Below are 18,952 nucleotides of genomic sequence, written 5' to 3'. Positions count from 1 at the left end.
TTCTGCGAAGACCCAATTTGGCCATGTCACATGGCGGCTTCTCACTGGGGATGCAAGGCTATTAGAGTAAATCAGATTTGATGAGATAAGCAGTAGATGAGAGGAGAGGTAGTTAGGATAGATTAGGGAAATAGTTAGTGGTGGCCATGTCCATTCGAGCCATATCCTACTACTAGTTCAGGCAGGCACGCGCGCTCACAAAGGTACTTGGGGGACAATCCGTGTGATCCAGCAAACACCTAGTGGCACGTTTGGTGGGACGACCCAGTGAAAAGGTAGTGCATGTAAAAAAGAAATCATCATCTTCCTCGCTGTGAAATTGAGCATCCCATCCCTCTACAACCTCTCAAAGTAGATATTGAATTCGGCCTCCAATTTCGCCAGATTAGTGATCTTCGTCTTGAGATGGATGATATCCTAAATGTAGAGGTTTCTAATTACGAGATTGGATGGAAGAAACAAAGATGTAGAATTTGGGAAGAAACAGCTAGGATGGAGCAATAGGTACGAGCCTAGGGGAAAAAGGAAAGAGAACAAAAGGAGAACAAAGAAGAGAAATGAGCACCAGTTTTTAATTGAGTGTACATATGTAAACGCAAATTACTTTATAATCCTAATTTCTTAAAAAATAGATAATTCCCAATCAAGGGACCTTTTCCAGCTCATTTTGCAAGGGCGCGCTTGCATCTATCATTCCTCGAAAAATGATCCTTCATATATTTTTTATTCATGTTTATTCATTATGAATGGTATTTTTGTAATATTTAGAATTCATGCTTAAAATGACAAACAATAATTTATTGGGAAATGATACCCCCCCAGAGTCATCGTTAAGTTACGTTAAAGGGGGTAAATTTGTCCTCGAGCGGTGAAACATTCTCACAGAAACCGTGCGTCTGGGGGGAGATAATCTCCCCCCAGGCGCCCAACCCAAAGCCTTAACCATGTATAACAGTAGTAGAATGGAAATGGATCATGAGCCAAAGTCGAAGTATGTACTTTATTCGATACAAAGTCTTTTTTTTAGGATCCACTGTGATAATAAAAAAGATTTCTACATATACGCCCAAATCGATCAATAATATCATCTTATTTTTTGTTTTTTAAGACCTTTAGACAACATTTTGTTCTTTCTTTTAAAATTCTGAAAACTCGAAAATATATATGTTTTACTTTTCTCATTTTTTTTTTTCGAGTTCTTTAAAAATGGGTTCAAACCGAAATTGCATTGTACATCAAGAATAGGCCTAAGAAGACATGATCCCAGTCAGATACTTGGTATGTCCCCCCTCTTCCAGGTCCGTCACAAGGGAAATGAAAACCAAGATTTGAAGAAGTGCAGCAAGCACATTTGCAAGAATCTTAGCAGACAGAATTGTGAACATTTTTTAATTAAATAATATTATCTACATAGGGTAGAGCTTGGGACTCAAAAAGTGTGAAATGAAAAGCACACCTAAACGGTTCAGAACCATATCGTGATCAAGACATAGTGGATTTGATCTGAAGTGGATCCGTTGACACCACTTATTTTTAACTCCGCTTATTTTTAAGGTAAAGTAAGGACTAATTGGCAAAAATAACCTTTAATTTTGGCATTTCCTAAATCAGGTGCAACTTAGGCCCAACAGATTATTAAGGAAAAGATAAGATACTCATATGATTTCCCTCCACTACATTAAACATGTACACCACAAACTACGCCTTATGCTCTGTTTGGTTGCCTTCCCAATATTGGGTGCGTTTCGTTACACAAAAAGTAAGGTTTTACCACTTGTAATCAACATTCTAAATTTAGGCCGAAATCCGAAGCTGACATGTTTTGAAACCGAAATTGCTGAAATTTACCGAGTCGGAAATTTTGGCAAAATTTTTGATAAAATATTAATTTTTATTCCTTTATAGAATTTCAGCCCAAATTTTGGTAATTTTGGCCGAAATTTCGGCAAAAAAAGAGAGACATTTCTAGCGCCTTTACTGGATTTTGGCCGAAATTTCGGGATTTCAGCTAAAATTTTGATTTCGGTGAGGACCGAAATTACCCCCGAAACTGAAATTTAAAACCTTGCCCGTAATTAACAGTTATGCATGTGATATTTTAGGACGGCTACTACACCGTCCTTGCCTGCTGAAGATTTTCCAAATGCGCAGACCATTTTTTAATGTTGGGAAAAAGAAAGTAAAGAAATGGAAAATTGGCTAAATTTTGCATCATTTTTTCCATAATTCGACCATCTTTTAATGTTTTTTTTTAGCATAGAGTTTCAATGACATATAATTTTGTTTCCATATTGATACAAAGAGGAATGATAGACTTGCAGGGCGTCCTTGCAAAAAACCAGTTACAAGGGCACTCCTATTAGTTCTTCTCGACATAGTGTTGCCAGGGCTATCTCCCGTTCTTCCACGCACTTTCCTGTGGTGGACCAATACGGGCGCCCTTGTAACTCGGCGCCCTTCAGTCTATCATTCCTCTAATACAAATAGGGAAATGATATCAGCAGCACCATGTTTTTATAATGGACGAACCCATGTTGTCATTTATTATTTAAAGAGCTGTCAAGGGTTATTACAGCTCCCAAAAAGCTCTTACAAAGCAATTAAAAAGGAAATTACAAGCTGCATTTGTGCAATTATTAAAGAACATGGTTGTGCTGATTTCATTTTCCTACTAATAATATGACCAAGACTTTTTTATCTTTACTTTCCACCGAGGGGAGGCAACCAGACAGAGGAATTTGATACCCTTTTGCAGTAAGCTAGTAGTTCCTCCAACCAAAGAAAGGACTTCACATCACACCTCCTTTTTTTTTATGGCGTACGATGTCCCCACCCCCTTCGGGAGTAGGACTAGTCCCTACAGATACACGCAACGACTCACTCACCACGTGTATCATGTAACTCGGGGGTGGGATCGAACACTCGTCAACAGGAGCAAACCTGTGACTTTATGCTGAAGAGCTCAATCACATCACACCTCCTGTTCTTAACTTTAAAGCAAAAGCTTAGTGCGTGGGTAGGCCCTACAAGCCGTTTACATGGACAACTTAGAGACAGAATCCTTTCACATCATGTTCCTCTCTGTCCACACTACAATTTGGTCTAACAAATGGCTTAGAAGAGGGGAATATCTTAACAGAAACAGTTGTAGAGCCTATCATTCTTAGGGTAAAGCAAGATGTTTATAGCAAATATGAGCACACTACCCTGGGCAGCGGGGCCCACTCGTTCAATGATCCAAACCATTCATATATTAGGCCTAACTATGGAAAGGTATGCACCAAAAATACAGTGGAATTGAATGATGACAGTGACAAAACAAAGACGAGTGTTTGTTTCTCCTTGAAACATGCACTTGTAGTGTAACAGTAAAGCACTAGATGGGGCTGGGGGCTGGCCCAAGGGAAAAAGGGGGCAAATATACCATTTCCCAGAAAATACCAATCTAAAGCTAATGTAATCTCCTTTGGGAGATCACAATATAAAGTAAAAATAACATTTGCCATGCTTTCATGTGTATTTTTCAAAACATATAGCGGGCCCATCCTGTTTGAAGATCGGAACCATTCATTTGGAACGCCTCAAGGTAAATCGTTTGGGCCCCCAAAATCATCTCCAAACAATGATCCTAACCCATCAATCTCTACAATCGTACAGATCGAAGGGTTAGGATGTGATTTTGGAGGCCAACTTATTTACTGTTGGGTGCATGCAAGTGAACGATTTGGATCATCCTTTGAAGTGGGCCTCAGTGTAATTTTCAAAAAATACTGGACTTCATGCCCACACACTGTATAAAATCTCCTTTGAACAAAGTAAAATCTCCAAAATCTGTGTCTAAAGTGCTTTCCAATTATAAAATCGAGACCCCTGTGAGTTCTCTTTAAAATTAGAGTTACTTAAAACATAGTAGATTCTCTGTTATTTGTCCAATTAAATTTGGTATTCACGAGTGTCAAATCTACCAAGAAAGTGGGCTTACTTACCCCTCAGATTTTTCCTTCTTTTTTTCCCTGCCAACTTTACCAAAATAAGAAAGCTTTCCCAACAACATTCTCATTCAGAAATATGAATGAGAATGTGCCGGTTCTCCGGATCATGGATAGGTCTTCCCCCTCTTCACAATGAAGCGCTTTACAAACTCTAAAGCTCCTGTTTCTGTTTTGATATAGGTACATAGAGTTCATTTAGAGCGTCAAAACAAGGGCGGAGAGAGAGAGAACCCCTCCACCCTTGATTTCCGATCCAGCAAAAAGTAAAAAAAAGGGGGCTTTTGCTGGATCAGAAATCAAGGGTGGAGGGGTTCTTTCTCTCCGCCCTTGCTGTTTGATGTTCGGGGACCATATAAAATCTCTTATTATATTACCCTTAGAAATCCCTAAAATCTCTCCATCACTAAAGCAACATTAAATCCTTTGAAAATGTCTCTCTATCTCTCTCTAATAAAGGCAAGATGGTGAAGCTCTAGCAGACCATTATTATTCAAAAAGTACTGTAAGGACCACACCTTAGGATGATCCAAACCGTCCATTTGATGGGCACAACGTTGTATGATCCAACCGTTCATTTGATGGGCACAACATAAATAGATTGTGGCCCAAAAATCACTTCCATAGGATGATCCCAAATGTCAGATCTATAGCAGTTTCTATAATATGCAATTCCTCAACAGATCAAAGGGTTGGGATTATCTTATGGAAATGATTTTTGGGCCACATCCTATTTACATTGTGGCCCATCAAATGGATGGTTGGGATCATACAACGGTGTGCCCATCAAATGAATGGTTGGATCATTCTATGGTGTGCCCATCAAATGGACGGTTTTCATCCCACAGTGTGGCACGTACAATACTTTTTGAAAAATAATGGACGATACCGGCTTACACCATATAAAATCTTACAAGAGAGATGTTGCCTTCGTAAGGGAGAGAGATTTTTAGGGTGTGAAGTGAGAGATTTTAGGGGTAAAATGGATAAAAGAAAAAAAACTAAAACCCCTTGATGTAAATCAAATGGGTAGTAGATCATGCTATGGAAAATATTTATACTAAAAGGCAAATGATATGTTCTCCGCTTTTTCTTCCTTGGCAGTTGGCACAGGTAGCGTAAAATTGTAGTAATAAATACAGTAGATAGGGCTGGCTCAAGGAAGAAAGGGGGGGAGAATATTTCACTACGTTATAAAATAGTAAAATACGCGTGAAATCTAAGTTCCAGAAAGATATAGTCAACCAAGCCCGAGGCATGAGGAGGGAGGTTTTGGATTTACGTTCGTGAGGAGACGAGGGTCCGCATTTCTTCAGAGACGTGTATTTTACTAGAATTTTGTATTTAAAAAAAGGAGATCATAAATTCGCACCCCTAATAACGTGAATTGTGGCAGAATTTTGACGTCAAAGGGTGCGAATTATCCTACAGGGGTGCGAATTTATCATCATGCAACAAAAATTGAAAAATGATATATGTTCTCATTTCACCTTATATACATTCAGTATACACCCAACAATCTTCAAAAACAACCCACTTTTTTCCACCCCATTCACGCTCCCAAAATACAAAAGCCTCTTTTTTTATCTACCCATTTCTGCTTTTTCAATCCTGAAGGAAGAGAAAAAGCAAAGGAGGTTTTTTTTTTTTTGTTCTTGAAATTTTCTAAACCTTCTCCAGCTGTTCTTTCCTGTTGAGTTTTGGAGTTTCCAGGATGGAAAAATAACCAATCTTTCCTGTTTTCCTTTTGTTGACTCGTTGAACCTTGTTGCCTATTTGGGTTCTTTCTTTCTGTTTCATCCATTTTCACTTAAATTCTTCTCTTGTATTGTTTTTGTTTTTATTTTCATTTGACCCTTGTTTGAAAACAAATTCCCATATATACAATAATATCTCTTTCTCTTCCTTTTCTGAATCCTAGAGGAAGGGAGAGAGATATAAGAGCAGAAGAAACCCATAAACCAGAGATTAAAAAAAATAGAGAGAGATGAAAGAAGGGTCAGATAGAGATCTTGTTTTAAGGAGAGAGGATAAGAAAGATTCATCAGGGGATGAGAAGGTTCCCTTCTATAAGCTTTTCTCATTTGCAGACCCTTTGGATGTGTCTTTAATGGCGGTTGGGACATTAGCTGCTGCTGCAAATGGGATTTCCATGCCTCTCATGACGGTGATCTTTGGTCAGCTCATCAATGCATTTGGATCGTCCGATATGAATCAAGTTGTTCATGAAGTATCCATGGTATGTACGATCAAGATTCAATAAACCCTCAATTAATCTTTTTTTATTTTTTAAATGCAAGATTTCATCACAATCGGATGGTGATGAGTGATGTGGGGCCCACACTCATTGGTTGATGAAAATGATCGTGTACCTGTGTGATTTCATGTGATTGCTTCATACTTCATACCCATCAATTTCATATGTATTGTTTCAATTATTATCTTGTCTAAATATCTTGGGTTGGGTTTTTAATGTTAAGCTTAGGATAGTGACTAATTTCAAAGATTATAATAAGGGAAGTGATATCAGCCAAACCATGTTTTGATAATTTCACTAACTCATCTTGTCTTTTAGTGTTTATAGAGCATACAAATTGTCTCCCAGGCCAATTAAAAAATAATAGACAGAGTGAGTTTCTGAGATTATGAAAACATGGTTGTGCTGATATCATATATCCCTATAATAAACATCAAATCTTAGTCCCTAAAATCTTTAAATTTAAATCAAGTGCACAAATTGGGATTTGCATGAAGTGTAAGATCTCATCACAGATGTGAGGACCAGGGTCACAGTTACTAGGTGATGAAAATAACAGCATACATGTGAATTCATGTGATTGTCTCCTACCCATCAATTTTATTATTTATTGCTCTTATAATAGCTGTTGTTATTATCGAATTATCATGGATAAATGACTAATTTCAAAGATAGTAGAAAACAGCAAAACTTCCTACCAGAAATTTCTAAATTTAAATCATCGAGTACTTAATATAAATTTAAGAAGGAAACTACTTTTTAATGTCACAGACCTCACCATCTCAATGAAAACAATTATATCAATATACTAAAAAAATAATGGGGAATGATACCCCCCTCCCTCCCTTTTCACGTTATCCGTTAAGTTTTAAAGGGGGGTAAATTTAACCTCAAGCAGAGAACCATTCTCACAGAAAATGTTAAAGGGGGGGATTTTATCCGTTTAAGGGGGGAAAATATCATTTCCCAAAAATAATTTGTCATCTATTTAAGAAATTAATTAAGAAATTCCATGTATAAGAGTGGGGTTGAATATTGGGTTTCAGGTTTTTTTTCTTTAAACCCAACCCGACTCAGATTATGTCGGGTTTTCTACTTGAAAACCGACCCAACCCAGGACCCACGATTTCTAAACCTGACCGATTCAGGTCGGGTTTGGCATCACAAATATTTATGTCACAGACCTCACCTGACCCGGGTTATTTCGAGTCACATCCAACCCATGTTGCAACCTTAATTTTGGCATCACAAATATTTATGATTTGTCTCATAAACATCGACTCATCCTCCTTTTTTTCTTTGTCTTTTTCTTTTTTGCCTTAATGATGGTATTGTTGATATTCTAATGCTATAGGCTTATAACAAGTGGTGTGAATTTAGGTTTGTTTTGAGGGAAATGATATTTTCTCCCACTTTTGTCTGTCCTTTAATTTCCTGGAAAACCCAAGCAAGAGGGGAGGAAAATGCATTCATTTTCTAGAAAAGACAAACGAAAGGTGTAAATGCTGGGAAAGGGAGTGCAAATACCATTCCCCTTAATTTTATTGCTTTTGTTTTGCATGCAATGTTGATGTTCTGAAGGTAGTAGTTTACCCATAAAAAGAAAAAATTTCTGAAGGTAGCGTGGGTATTCAGTGATCTGAATTTCGGTTTGGTGGTATGTTTTTTTTTTTTTCAGGTAGCTCTTAAATTTGTGTACTTGGCAGTTGGCTCTGGTGTTGCCTCATTCCTACGTAAGTGCAAATCTTTTGAGCCAAAAGTTATAATCTGGGAAAATCTTATCACCGTTGGATATTCAAATGGGATCCCACTTGTTTTGACATTACAGAAGGCAATGTTACAATCTAGGGCCTGCTTTTCATCGCAGTTATATCTTAAGTGAGCATTGATAGTATCCACACAGTGTACTAATTTGTTATTGGTGTTTCAGAACCAATCATTCCTTCATTTTATAAATTTGCTAAACAGATGCATGCAAAGAAGTCACCCATCGATCTAGTTGTAGGAGATAATACAAGTGACATCAAGCATCCTAAGAACCAAGCATTGGGCATACTCTTTCAAGGGTAGTCCAGCCTCTTTGTTCTTCTGTTTTGCATTTTTTGTAAACTCAATGGTCTATTTTATCAAAAAAAAAAAAAAAAAACTCGATGCTCTATTTTATTTCTTGGAAAATCAGTTATAATGATTATTTCTGTCGATATATTGAGAGGCCTAGATTCATGCAAGATGATGATCTGGGTATACATTAGAAATTTCCCATTTACATCGAATCACTGTTTGTCCATGGCAGAGGTTTCAAGCTGGATGGTGACAGGAGAAAGACAGGCCGCTCGCATCCGAGCTCTGTACCTGAAAACCATACTGAGGCAGGATATTGCATTCTTTGACAAGGAAACCTCCACCGGAGAAGTTGTCGGGAGGATGTCGGGTGACACGATACTCATTCAAGATGCCATGGGTGAAAAGGTGGGATGTTTTTGAGTCACAAAGACAAGTTTAGAGAGAAATCACAGGCCTATTTTATCGAATAGATGTTCTGCTTATGTTACAGATGACACAAGCCCTATTGAAATCCATGTTCATGATATTGATGTCTTTATCGTTCACACTTGTTTTGCTATTATCAATTCCCACAAGTCTCTTAGATTCCTACCACATGGGAAGATTGATACATGGTAATACTAGTACTCAATTCATGTTCAGTTCATGGCCAAGAAGCTTTCTTCTAAAGTACGTGGTTTTGCTGGTCACATTTTTTTTCCTCAGGTTGGGAAGTTCATACAGCTTGTTTCGACTTTCTTCGGTGGCTTTGTGGTTGCATTTGTAAAAGGATGGCTTCTCTCACTTGTAATGTTGTCATGTATTCCACCTTTGGTCGTCTCCGGTGCGACTATGTCAATACTCATAGCAAAAATGTCAAGTCGTGGACAGAAAGCGTATACAGAAGCAGGAACTGTCGTAGAACAAACGATTGGATCCATTAGAACGGTAAGAGACACTCTATACTAAGTGTTGCACTTGTTAGAATTCTATCTTTTTTGCAGTCTTAGTTCAGTGAGACAGAATTGTACTGATTTCCTCTTACATGCACACTTGCAAGGTTGTATCCTTCACAGGGGAGAAGCAAGCTATATCGAAATATAACATGTCTCTCAAAAAAGCATATGCATCTGCCGTCCAACAAGGGTTGGCCGCTGGATTAGGGATCGGTACTGTTCTGTTAATCATATTTAGCAGCTATGGATTAGCAGTGTGGTACGGATCCAAGTTGATAATTGAAAAAGGGTACACTGGCGGAGAAGTAATCAACGTCATGATAGCCATCATGACTGGAGGAATGTAAGTCTGAACACGCCAAATTGATAATTCTATCTGTAACCTTTGGCTTGGTCTCTTGAAATTGTTAAATGTATTCATGCCACTTAAGGGCAAATTAGTCATTTGAATTACATTTAGGGAAATGATTTCTGCGCTCCCATGTTTTGATAAACATGCTCTCCAGATGTTTGCCGTGTAGTATTAAAGGGCTGTCAGAGGAATATTATGGATCTAAAAAAGCTCTTAAAGCCCTTTAAATACTACACGACAAACATCTGGAGTGCATGTTTATCAAAACATTGACGCGTAGAAATCATTTCCCTATATTTAATATACAAGTGAAATCGTGGGGGAAAACGCTACTTTTTGCTTCTCCCTTTCACGCCATTCTCTATCTCCTCTCTTCTCTTCTCCTCTCATCTCATCTTCTCTTCCACCATCCACTCCATCATGTAGAAATCTAACAGAAATCATGTGGTGAACCAGGTCTCTAGGCCAAGCATCCCCTTCCTTGAATGCATTTGCAGCAGGGCAAGCTGCAGCTTACAAGATGTTTGAGACCATTGAACGGAAACCAAAGATCGACGCCTATGACACGAGCGGGATTATATTGGAACACATCAAGGGTGACATCGAACTTAGAGATGTGCACTTTAGCTACCCAGCAAGGCCCGATGTTGCAGTGTTTTCCGGTTTCTCAATTCATGTTCCAAGTGGCACAACTGCGGCTTTAGTTGGGGAGAGTGGCAGTGGAAAGTCGACAGTGATTAGCTTAGTACAGAGATTCTACGATCCCCACGCTGGTGAAGTGCTTATAGATGGTGTAGACTTGAAGAAGCTGCGGCTTGGGTGGATCAGGGAGAAAATTGGTCTTGTTAGCCAAGAGCCTATCCTATTTATGACTAGCATAAAAGAGAACATTGCTTATGGAAAAGCAGGTGCAACACTAGAAGAAATCAGAACAGCCACAGTGCTTGCTAATGCTGCTAAGTTCATAGATAAACTGCCAAAGGTAACTCACTTCCACATTCTTCTTTCAGTGAATTTGTTGTTCTATCAAATAGAGGTTAAATGGGATTCGTAATTATTGACTAATTAGACCTTGTGATCTGTAGGGCCTGGACACGATGGTCGGCGAGCACGGGACACAACTGTCTGGTGGACAGAAACAAAGGATTGCAATTGCAAGGGCAATTCTGAAGAACCCCAAGATCCTACTTCTTGATGAAGCAACGAGCGCATTGGATGCTGAATCTGAGCGCATAGTTCAAGATGCTCTTTTGAGGATTATGTTAAACAAGACCACTGTGGTTGTTGCCCATCGTTTGAGCACGGTGAGGAATGCTGACACAATAGCAGTCGTGCATCGAGGAAAAATTGTGGAGCAAGGTAATAAATTTCTGTTCTCAAAACAAACAGAAAAAATACAGTTAAACCGGTCTAACGTCTATTTTAGCATTTTACTTTACTGTTTTCTTCCATCAGGTTCTCATTCGGAGTTGATCAAGGATCCCAATGGGGCTTACTCTCAGCTCATACGTCTACAGGAGGTGAATAACCAACCGGAAGAAGTACCCTCCATCGACCCGGATAAGGTTGATTTAAGCTTTGATACCGGTAAGGCAATGGGCAGATCTGGAAGCAAAAGATTGTCTCTAAGGAGATCCATAAGCAGAGGTTCCTCTGGAGGGGGAAGTAGTAGACACTCTTTCTCTGTCTCCTTGGGCTTGCCTGGTGCCATAAGCTTTCAAGAGGATGGCCAGGTAGGAGATGAAGGTAAAGAACGAGGCGATGGGTATGATGAAACCCGACGGGATGTTTCAATCAAACGGCTAGCCTACCTTAACAAGCCAGAGCTGCCAATTTTACTGCTTGGATCCATTGCTGCGGCTGTACATGGAGTGATTTTCCCCGTATTCGGAATCTTGCTTTCAAGTGTCATCAAAATCTTCTACGAGCCACCCCGTGAGCTTCGGAAAGATGCTAGGCTTTGGGCCTTGACGTTTGTGGGTCTAGGGGCCATTTCTCTGGCTGCAATACCAATGCAACAGTTTCTATTTGGAGTTGCAGGAGCTAAGCTCATCCAGCGAATCCGTTCCTTGTCATTTGAGAGGGTGGTGCACCAAGAAATTAGTTGGTTCGACGAGCCTGAAAATTCAAGGTTTGTTCATAAACTAAAATCCACTTGGCCAAATCTGCGAAGCTTTCTAACTGTGAATTCTGGTTTCAATTCAGTGGGGCAATTGGTGCGAGGTTATCGGCCGATGCTTCAACCGTGCGAAGCCTTGTAGGGGATGCTTTGGCTCTTATGGTACAGAATATAGCAACAATCACGGCAGGATTAGTGATAGCCATGGTAGCTAACTGGCGATTAGCACTTATAATTCTGGTTCTGCTACCTTTGGTGGGTTTGCAAGGATATGCTCAGATGAAGTTTCTTAAAGGGTTCAGTGCTGATGCTAAGGTTGGTTCCTTCATCTATGTCTAACGTTGCTTCATATCTGTCTTCCAGAGTACTGACACATATGGCAGGCCAAATGTGGCCAATTGCACTTGGCGTTAATCTTAACGAGCCAAATGTGGCTGAGAACCAATTTCTCGTTTCGTCTCTATTTTTTTCCGTGTTTCCCACTTATGTTTCACATTTCACTTCCTGAATTCGTTTCCCAACCTGGTAACTATGGGTTATAATCATCACCATATAATTGCTATGGGTTTGATCTTCATAGAGTATGTCATAACACTTGCACAGCACGAGATAAAATGTGCATATTATGCAGGCAAATTTGATTACAATGATGCTGCCATTGGTTGCAGGTGATGTATGAAGAAGCGAGTCAAGTAGCAAATGATGCAGTAGGAAGTATCCGGACAGTTGCATCGTTCTGTGCAGAACAAAAGGTAATGGATCTTTACAAGAAGAAATGTGAGGGCCCAATGAAACATGGGGTTCGGCAAGGAATTGTTAGCGGCGTGGGTTTTGGCTTCTCCTTTTTTGTGCTCTTCTGCACCTATGCTCTCAGTTTCTACGCCGGAGCGCGTTTTGTGGAAGATGGAAAGGCAACATTTTCCCAAGTTTTCAGAGTAAGTAGCCAGTTTCTTACTTTCCCTTCCTTTTCTTTTGGATTTGGGTTTTTGTTCTGGTTTTCCATGCTTATTTTGGCCGAATGGTGGTTTTTCAATCACACAGGTCTTCTTTGCTTTGACAATGGCGGCTATCGGAGTTTCTCAGACCAGTGCACTAGCTCCAGATTCCAGCAAAGCTAAGGATTCAACTGCTTCTATTTTTGCGATTCTTGACAGGAAATCCAAAATTGACACAAGCAGCGATCAGGGAACGACATTACCCAATGTGAGGGGTGACATTGAGTTCCAACATGTCAGCTTCAAGTACCCAAGTCGCCCAGATGTGCAGATCTTTAGAGACTTGTGTTTGAGCATCCCCTCTGGAAAGGTACCACTAGGTTTACCTCTAGCTCTTCCCATACTAGGATTATGTAACAAAGAAACCTTCTAAAGATTTTTATCATGAATTTGATATTATTCTCTTTGCAGACTGTTGCTCTTGTTGGAGAGAGTGGCAGTGGGAAGTCAACAGTAATCGCCTTATTAGAGAGGTTCTATGATCCCAATGCGGGCCAGATATTGCTAGATGGGGTGGAAATTCAAAAGTTTAAGCTAACATGGCTGAGGCAACAGATGGGTTTGGTAAGCCAAGAGCCAGTACTGTTCAATGAAACAATCGGTGCCAACATAGCTTACGGGAAGGAAGGAAAGGTCACCGAGGATGAGATAATTGCAGCTGCGGAGGCGGCCAATGCCCATCGCTTCATATCAGGGCTGCCACAAGGGTACAATACATGTGTAGGTGAGAGGGGAGTACAGTTATCGGGTGGGCAGAAACAGCGTATAGCCATTGCAAGGGCAATATTGAAAGACCCGAAAATCCTTCTACTTGATGAGGCAACAAGTGCGCTGGATGCAGAATCTGAGCGTGTGGTTCAAGAAGCTTTAGATAGGGTGATGGTGAACAGGTCAACTGTAGTTGTAGCTCATCGACTTTCCACTATCAGGGGGGCTGATGTGATCGCTGTGGTAAAGAACGGCATGATAGCAGAGAAGGGAAGACATGAGGCTTTGGTAAAGGTGACAGATGGAGTGTATGCATCTTTAGTAGCACTTCACATGAGTTCTTCCACATAAAAGACGAAAGAGGGTGGGAAAGAAGGATTTCTCATTTCTTTAATACTTGCCTGTATCACTCATTTCTTGGAAGTTGAAAAGAATGCAGTTGAAGGTGGTGTGATTAACATAGGCTTGTCTTGGCTAACATGAGCTTTGTTTTGATACCCTAATGATATATGGGTCTAGTAAATGAGAATCATTTTTCTTTTTCTTTTTGTTTACAGCTGTGGTAGTAACTGAGAATTGCCACTGCTGATTGGAAGAGAAAAACATACTTCACTAAAACCCAACTTGTCCCCATCTCTTTGTACTCTCAGAAAAAAAATGCATAAAAATTGGTCTTTTAATAAAGTTTCAATATCACTTTTTCTGATAAGAGGACTACAAACTTAGAACAACCAATTATGTTGCGAAGTACATTTTGGATTTTAATAGATAATATTTTCATGGTTTAATAGCGGTCTTACTGGAATTCTATCTTACTATCTACTATGTTTTCTATTTTCTGATTAATTAATAAGACTTGTTGAGGCAATCAGACAAACCCCTTTAGACTTTGCAGCCACATGCTCACTGACGTATGGACTAAAATAATACTGGAGAAAAACTTAGCTCTTCAAGCAAATAAAACCAAATGCATCAAGATCAAAACAAAAGCATCAACTATATGCTACATGATTGAAACACATAAGAGGCAATCCTACAGATCGAAACAGAACTTCAGTTATCTATTAAACTGGACTCCTACTTGCAAACCAACGAAACAACACTGCCATGAAGGCGCCAGTATACTCTGTACAAATCAGAGGAACAGAACCTTCAACACGCCAGGAGAGCAGAAGAGCAACTTGAGCATAAAAAAAAAATTCAAACTAGATAAATTGGTGCTAGACAAGATATCGGTCGCCAAACAACCAAACAACACTGCTATAGAAGATGCCATCACATCTATACAAATCCCAGGGACTAAAATCTTGAACCCACCAGGAGAGGAAGTGACCAACCAACTTGGAATACCATAAAGGCCGTTTGGATACGCGGATTTTAGAATCTTGGATTTCCTCAAAATCGGAGATGAGAGACGAGAGACACCAGCCGTCGTTTTCTGATTTCTTGCCCTTCTTTCCATCAGCAAGAGAGTAGGAGATCATCCCATGTTTCCAGGTTTTAGAAATCTCAGGATTGGGGAGAGATTTCTAAAACCTAGATTTCTTATAAAGAGAAATCTCAGGATTGGGGAGAGATCATCCCATGTGTCCTCCTTCTCATCTCCCATCCAGGATTTTGAGTAAATCCAAGATTCTAAAATCTGTGTATCCAAACGCCCCCTACATGTTCTCTACTCCAAACTAACTCACCTCCTATTTCACGCCTAAAGCAAGTCCATCTTGTCGAGAAGTTGGCCAAAGTAAGACTATCGTTATGTTAATCATCCAATGCAAATAGGAGTCCAGATAGTAGACGATCATGTATTCTTGACTACAAACAATGCAGCTGTCGGATAAAATAAGGACAAAGCTGACCAAAGGGCTCTTCCCCAAAATAAATATCATCCGAAATTCTAACCATTCTACTATCACACAAGGCAGTCCAGCAACAAGAATGCTTGCCACCGACATGTCCAGAGATGAGAATCAACAAACTTCCTACCACCACAGAGTCACATCTCATAAAACTTATTGTTTAATTTTATTAATAATGTAACTAGAACACATCTCATAAAACTAGCATATTCAGCAATAAGACTCAGCCCTGAAGATCAGAAACCCAAGGAGAGACGGCATCATTATTTACAGTACTAAAATTCATTCTTCTTCTAAATAACAAACCCCTACTTCCTTTATTTCCAGGACTACTAATTCATTAATCTTCTAAATACCAAGCCCCTCCTTATGGCCTCAAAAATCATTCCTCCTTTTGAAACTTCAATTTGTCATTATCCCTTTGTTAAAGAAACTCTGTTGGATGTTTTTCGAGGGTCATAAATAATTGTTGGCATCCAATCAAATGACACAAACTTCCCATGGTATATTTGTCATTTACCTTAACAATAATTAGGCATACAAAAGAGAATTTGCACCACAGTTGTAAATTTCGTTTCGTTTCGTCCGAAATGGACGAAACATTTCGGTTTCGGCCGAAAACCGAAACGAAATGATGAAAATTTTGTTTCGTTCCGGATTTCGGCCGAAATTGACCGAAATTTACAGAAATTTGACGAAATTTACCGAAATTTACCGAAAAGTTTTGAACGAAATTGTCCGAAATTTTGTTTCGGTGGCCAAAACAAAATGGCCACCGAAACGAAATTTACAACTAGGATTTGCACCTTTGATTAAGATTGATCACCACAAGAAATGCTTAATATAGATACTGTTTTCTTCTTAATAAACTCTATCAATCTTTAAGATGAGCTCGTCCGCATTTTGAAAACAGAAGCCAACATCTAGACAATAGGACAAGCAATTTTGTCAGTCTTATTTGGTTTCACATTAATACCGTAGAAATTTTTTCCTTGAGTTGCATAATGACCATTTCTATAAAACATATGGGAAACCTTAGGAGTTTAACATGCATCAATGAGGCCTTAATAATAAAGAAAGTGAGAGGGGATATTCCTCTTTGAAACCTTGGACTACCCCTAACAATAACTCAAAAGATAGATACCCGAGCTGTAGAAAAACACAACCAATTAATTTCCTACGCTTCAAGCCACTCTCTCTCTCACTCCAAGATCAACGTGAAGAAAAGATAATATCTTCATGTTGAGAGCCTTTTTTGAAACGATCACAGATACTTTATTGCAAGTTTCAACAGAACTACATATATCAATCGTAATTACAGTAGAAATTACTGCCAGAAAAACAAAACAAAACAACAAAGGGGATGAGGTGTCCCAAATATACTCTATACATCTAAAATACCCTTACATAGCCCAATTTGCTGAATCCATCCAGCACAGATCTGTTCGCCACAGTCCACCCCAACATGTGGTGAAACACTTCTATAATGGAAATGAATAGTCGATTACCAACTCTTTCCCTTCTACACCTTCCTTTGCTAGTTTTTCTGCCATCTCATTTGCCGATCTAAGTTTATGCTATAGTAAAAGATTCATTTTCATGCAAAGGTATAGAATATCCGTTATGATACTAGCTAATCTCCACGACCCTTTGAATTTTTACTTGCCCATGCGATCACATTTGTTGAATCTCATTTAATGGCGGTTGTCCACTTAAAGATGAGAGAAAGATCTTTAACCAGTAAAGTAGAGGCTCAAATCCAAATCCTTGAATCCGGGTCATGTGTGTAACAATAGTAATTGCTATGCAATCTGAGAAGAGAAGTTATCCATTTCCCAATCTTTAAGATCCCTCCTAAGTCTAATATCCCAAATGATTGTCCCATCACCCTTCTCTCAATATAGTCACAAACTCTAGCCCCCTCTATCTCTTGCAAGAAGATACGGTCCCAAAAATACATTACGCAACAAGGACTCACACAACTACAGAAACTCTCAAAACCAAGATCTTGGACTACAAAGAGATCGCCATACACCTGAACCTTTACCTAATGGCGGGTTCCTACTCTCCCAATGCCCCAACCCTTCTCATATTTGTCCCCAATAAATTTCTGCCACAGCACCTCTTTCTCCTCAGCATATCTCCACAATCATTTTTTGAGGAATGGCTTATTTCTTAATCTTATTTTACCAATGCCAATTCCCACTTTCTTTTTTAATTTACACACCTTCTTCCATTTCATGAGATGCTTGAGTTTTTATTTAGACTCTCTTCCTTCCCACAGAAAGTCCCTTTGAAGCTTCTCTATTTTACTTGCATTTTTATAGGTTTCTTGAAGAGGGTCATAAAGGACACAATAGATTAGCCAAATCAGCTTTTATGAGGGCAATTTGTGCGTCAAATGAGAGGTAACTTTTTTTCCCCAGGAGGCTAATTTTCTTTCCATTCTTACAATAACCGGATCCCAAGGAGACGGTGCCGATATATACCGAATCCTAATGGCAGTCCAAAGTAGGTGATCGACAACTCTTCTTTCCTAAGACCATGATGTTTGCTACAGAATTATTATTCTAGCTAAGACTTTGACCAAAATTTTGTACACACCATGCACTAAGCTAGTGGGGAGGAAATCTTTAAGCTCAATTGCTCCTTCAATTTTAGGTACTAAGGTGATGAAAGTAGTATTGTTTTCATTCTCTAATCTACCTCTTTCTTAGAATTCCTTAAAAATTTTCATAATGCCTCATTTATAATCTCCCAATATCATTGATAAAAAGCTATTGGTAATCCATCAAGGGCGGGTAGATTGGCAAGACAAGGAGTCTGGAGGGAGCAATTGGAGCCTTTTGATTTTCTACACCCTTAACTTTTGTTTTCTCTTGTTCTATGCATTTTCTTTTTCATCCTTTGTTGTATATTTGGGTCCTTCTCGGTGCCGTTTTAATTAATGAAATCTTTTCACCATTAAAAAAAAATCCATCTAGGCCGGGTGACTTGTCTTTTTTCATACTAAAATTGCCACTTACCTCTTCTTCAAATCCCATCCCAACCATGCTGTTTTTTCTTGATTCATTCTTTTAAATTCCACCCCTCCAATCATTAGTTTCATGTTGCGAGTCCTGTCCAAGTCCCATATGAGTCACATTTAGAAGCAAGACTTCTACGAAAAACTTATAGCTTCCTTAAAACATCAAATTTCCCTAATTTTTTTATATAATAGAAGTATCAAGATTCAATTGTGCACTCCTTTTAGTGTATTTGAGCAACAGAATTTTTATGAACTCGATTTGAATACTGAAGTTTGTGAGCCTTGATAATTGATATAGTATTAAGAAGAGTCTTGAGCTTTTCGTATGTGAAACTCCAGTGTGGACCTTCCAGATATGGTTTTAAACTTAGTTTCACCCTTTATAAGTTTGCATATGAACTTTGTACTTCCTCTCTTTCAATTCTGTTAAGCATTCGGATTATTTCCCTTAAGCCAGTAAGATAAACTTTAAATCCGCTAACAACCGTAAAACCCTATGCCAATTCATTATCGAGTGAGATGTATAATTCATGTGCAATGCTTGCCACTTATGATCCAAGTTGAGTTCTCAAACATTACTATTAACTATTAAAAATAGATAAATAGTATATGAATGGAAAAATCAACAATTTTGACAACATTGAGCCAG

At 39.0% G+C, this 18,952-nt stretch overlaps 1 protein-coding gene across 1 annotated transcript; it reads left to right on the top strand.

Moving 5' to 3' along the window:
- Nucleotides 1–5,452: 5,452 nt before the first annotated feature.
- Nucleotides 5,453–14,042, top strand: LOC143890231 (ABC transporter B family member 9-like). Its single transcript, XM_077394827.1, has 12 exons — nt 5,453–6,228; nt 7,925–7,979; nt 8,540–8,715; nt 9,016–9,237; nt 9,350–9,588; nt 10,054–10,579; nt 10,683–10,956; nt 11,053–11,728; nt 11,803–12,031; nt 12,385–12,651; nt 12,758–13,021; nt 13,123–14,042. Exons 1-12 carry the CDS (start codon nt 5,977–5,979, stop codon nt 13,768–13,770), a joined length of 3,828 nt encoding a protein of 1,275 aa, XP_077250942.1. The 5' UTR covers nt 5,453–5,976; the 3' UTR covers nt 13,771–14,042.
- Nucleotides 14,043–18,952: the final 4,910 nt, after the last annotated feature.

This window comes from Tasmannia lanceolata, unplaced genomic scaffold, assembly GCF_043159265.1.
Source record: "Tasmannia lanceolata isolate RefF3 unplaced genomic scaffold, GAP_Taslan_0.1 ptg000013l, whole genome shotgun sequence".
In the NCBI taxonomy this organism is placed as follows: Eukaryota; Viridiplantae; Streptophyta; class Magnoliopsida; order Canellales; family Winteraceae; genus Tasmannia; species Tasmannia lanceolata.
Note: the sequence above shows the minus strand (reverse complement) of the source record. Positions and strands in the feature narration are given on the sequence as shown.

What these genes read in the sequence shown, in the direction of transcription:
- LOC143890231 (XM_077394827.1), top strand. Translation starts at nt 5,977, where the DNA reads ATGAAAGAAGGGTCAGATAGAGATCTTGTTTTAAGGAGAGAGGATAAG. An exon ending in GCCATCATGACTGGAGGAAT is followed by an intron (nt 9,589 to 10,053) that starts GTAAGTCTGAAC and finishes GTGGTGAACCAG; the next exon opens with GTCTCTAGGCCAAGCATCCC. An exon ending in TGAGCATCCCCTCTGGAAAG is followed by an intron (nt 13,022 to 13,122) that starts GTACCACTAGGT and finishes TTCTCTTTGCAG; the next exon opens with ACTGTTGCTCTTGTTGGAGA.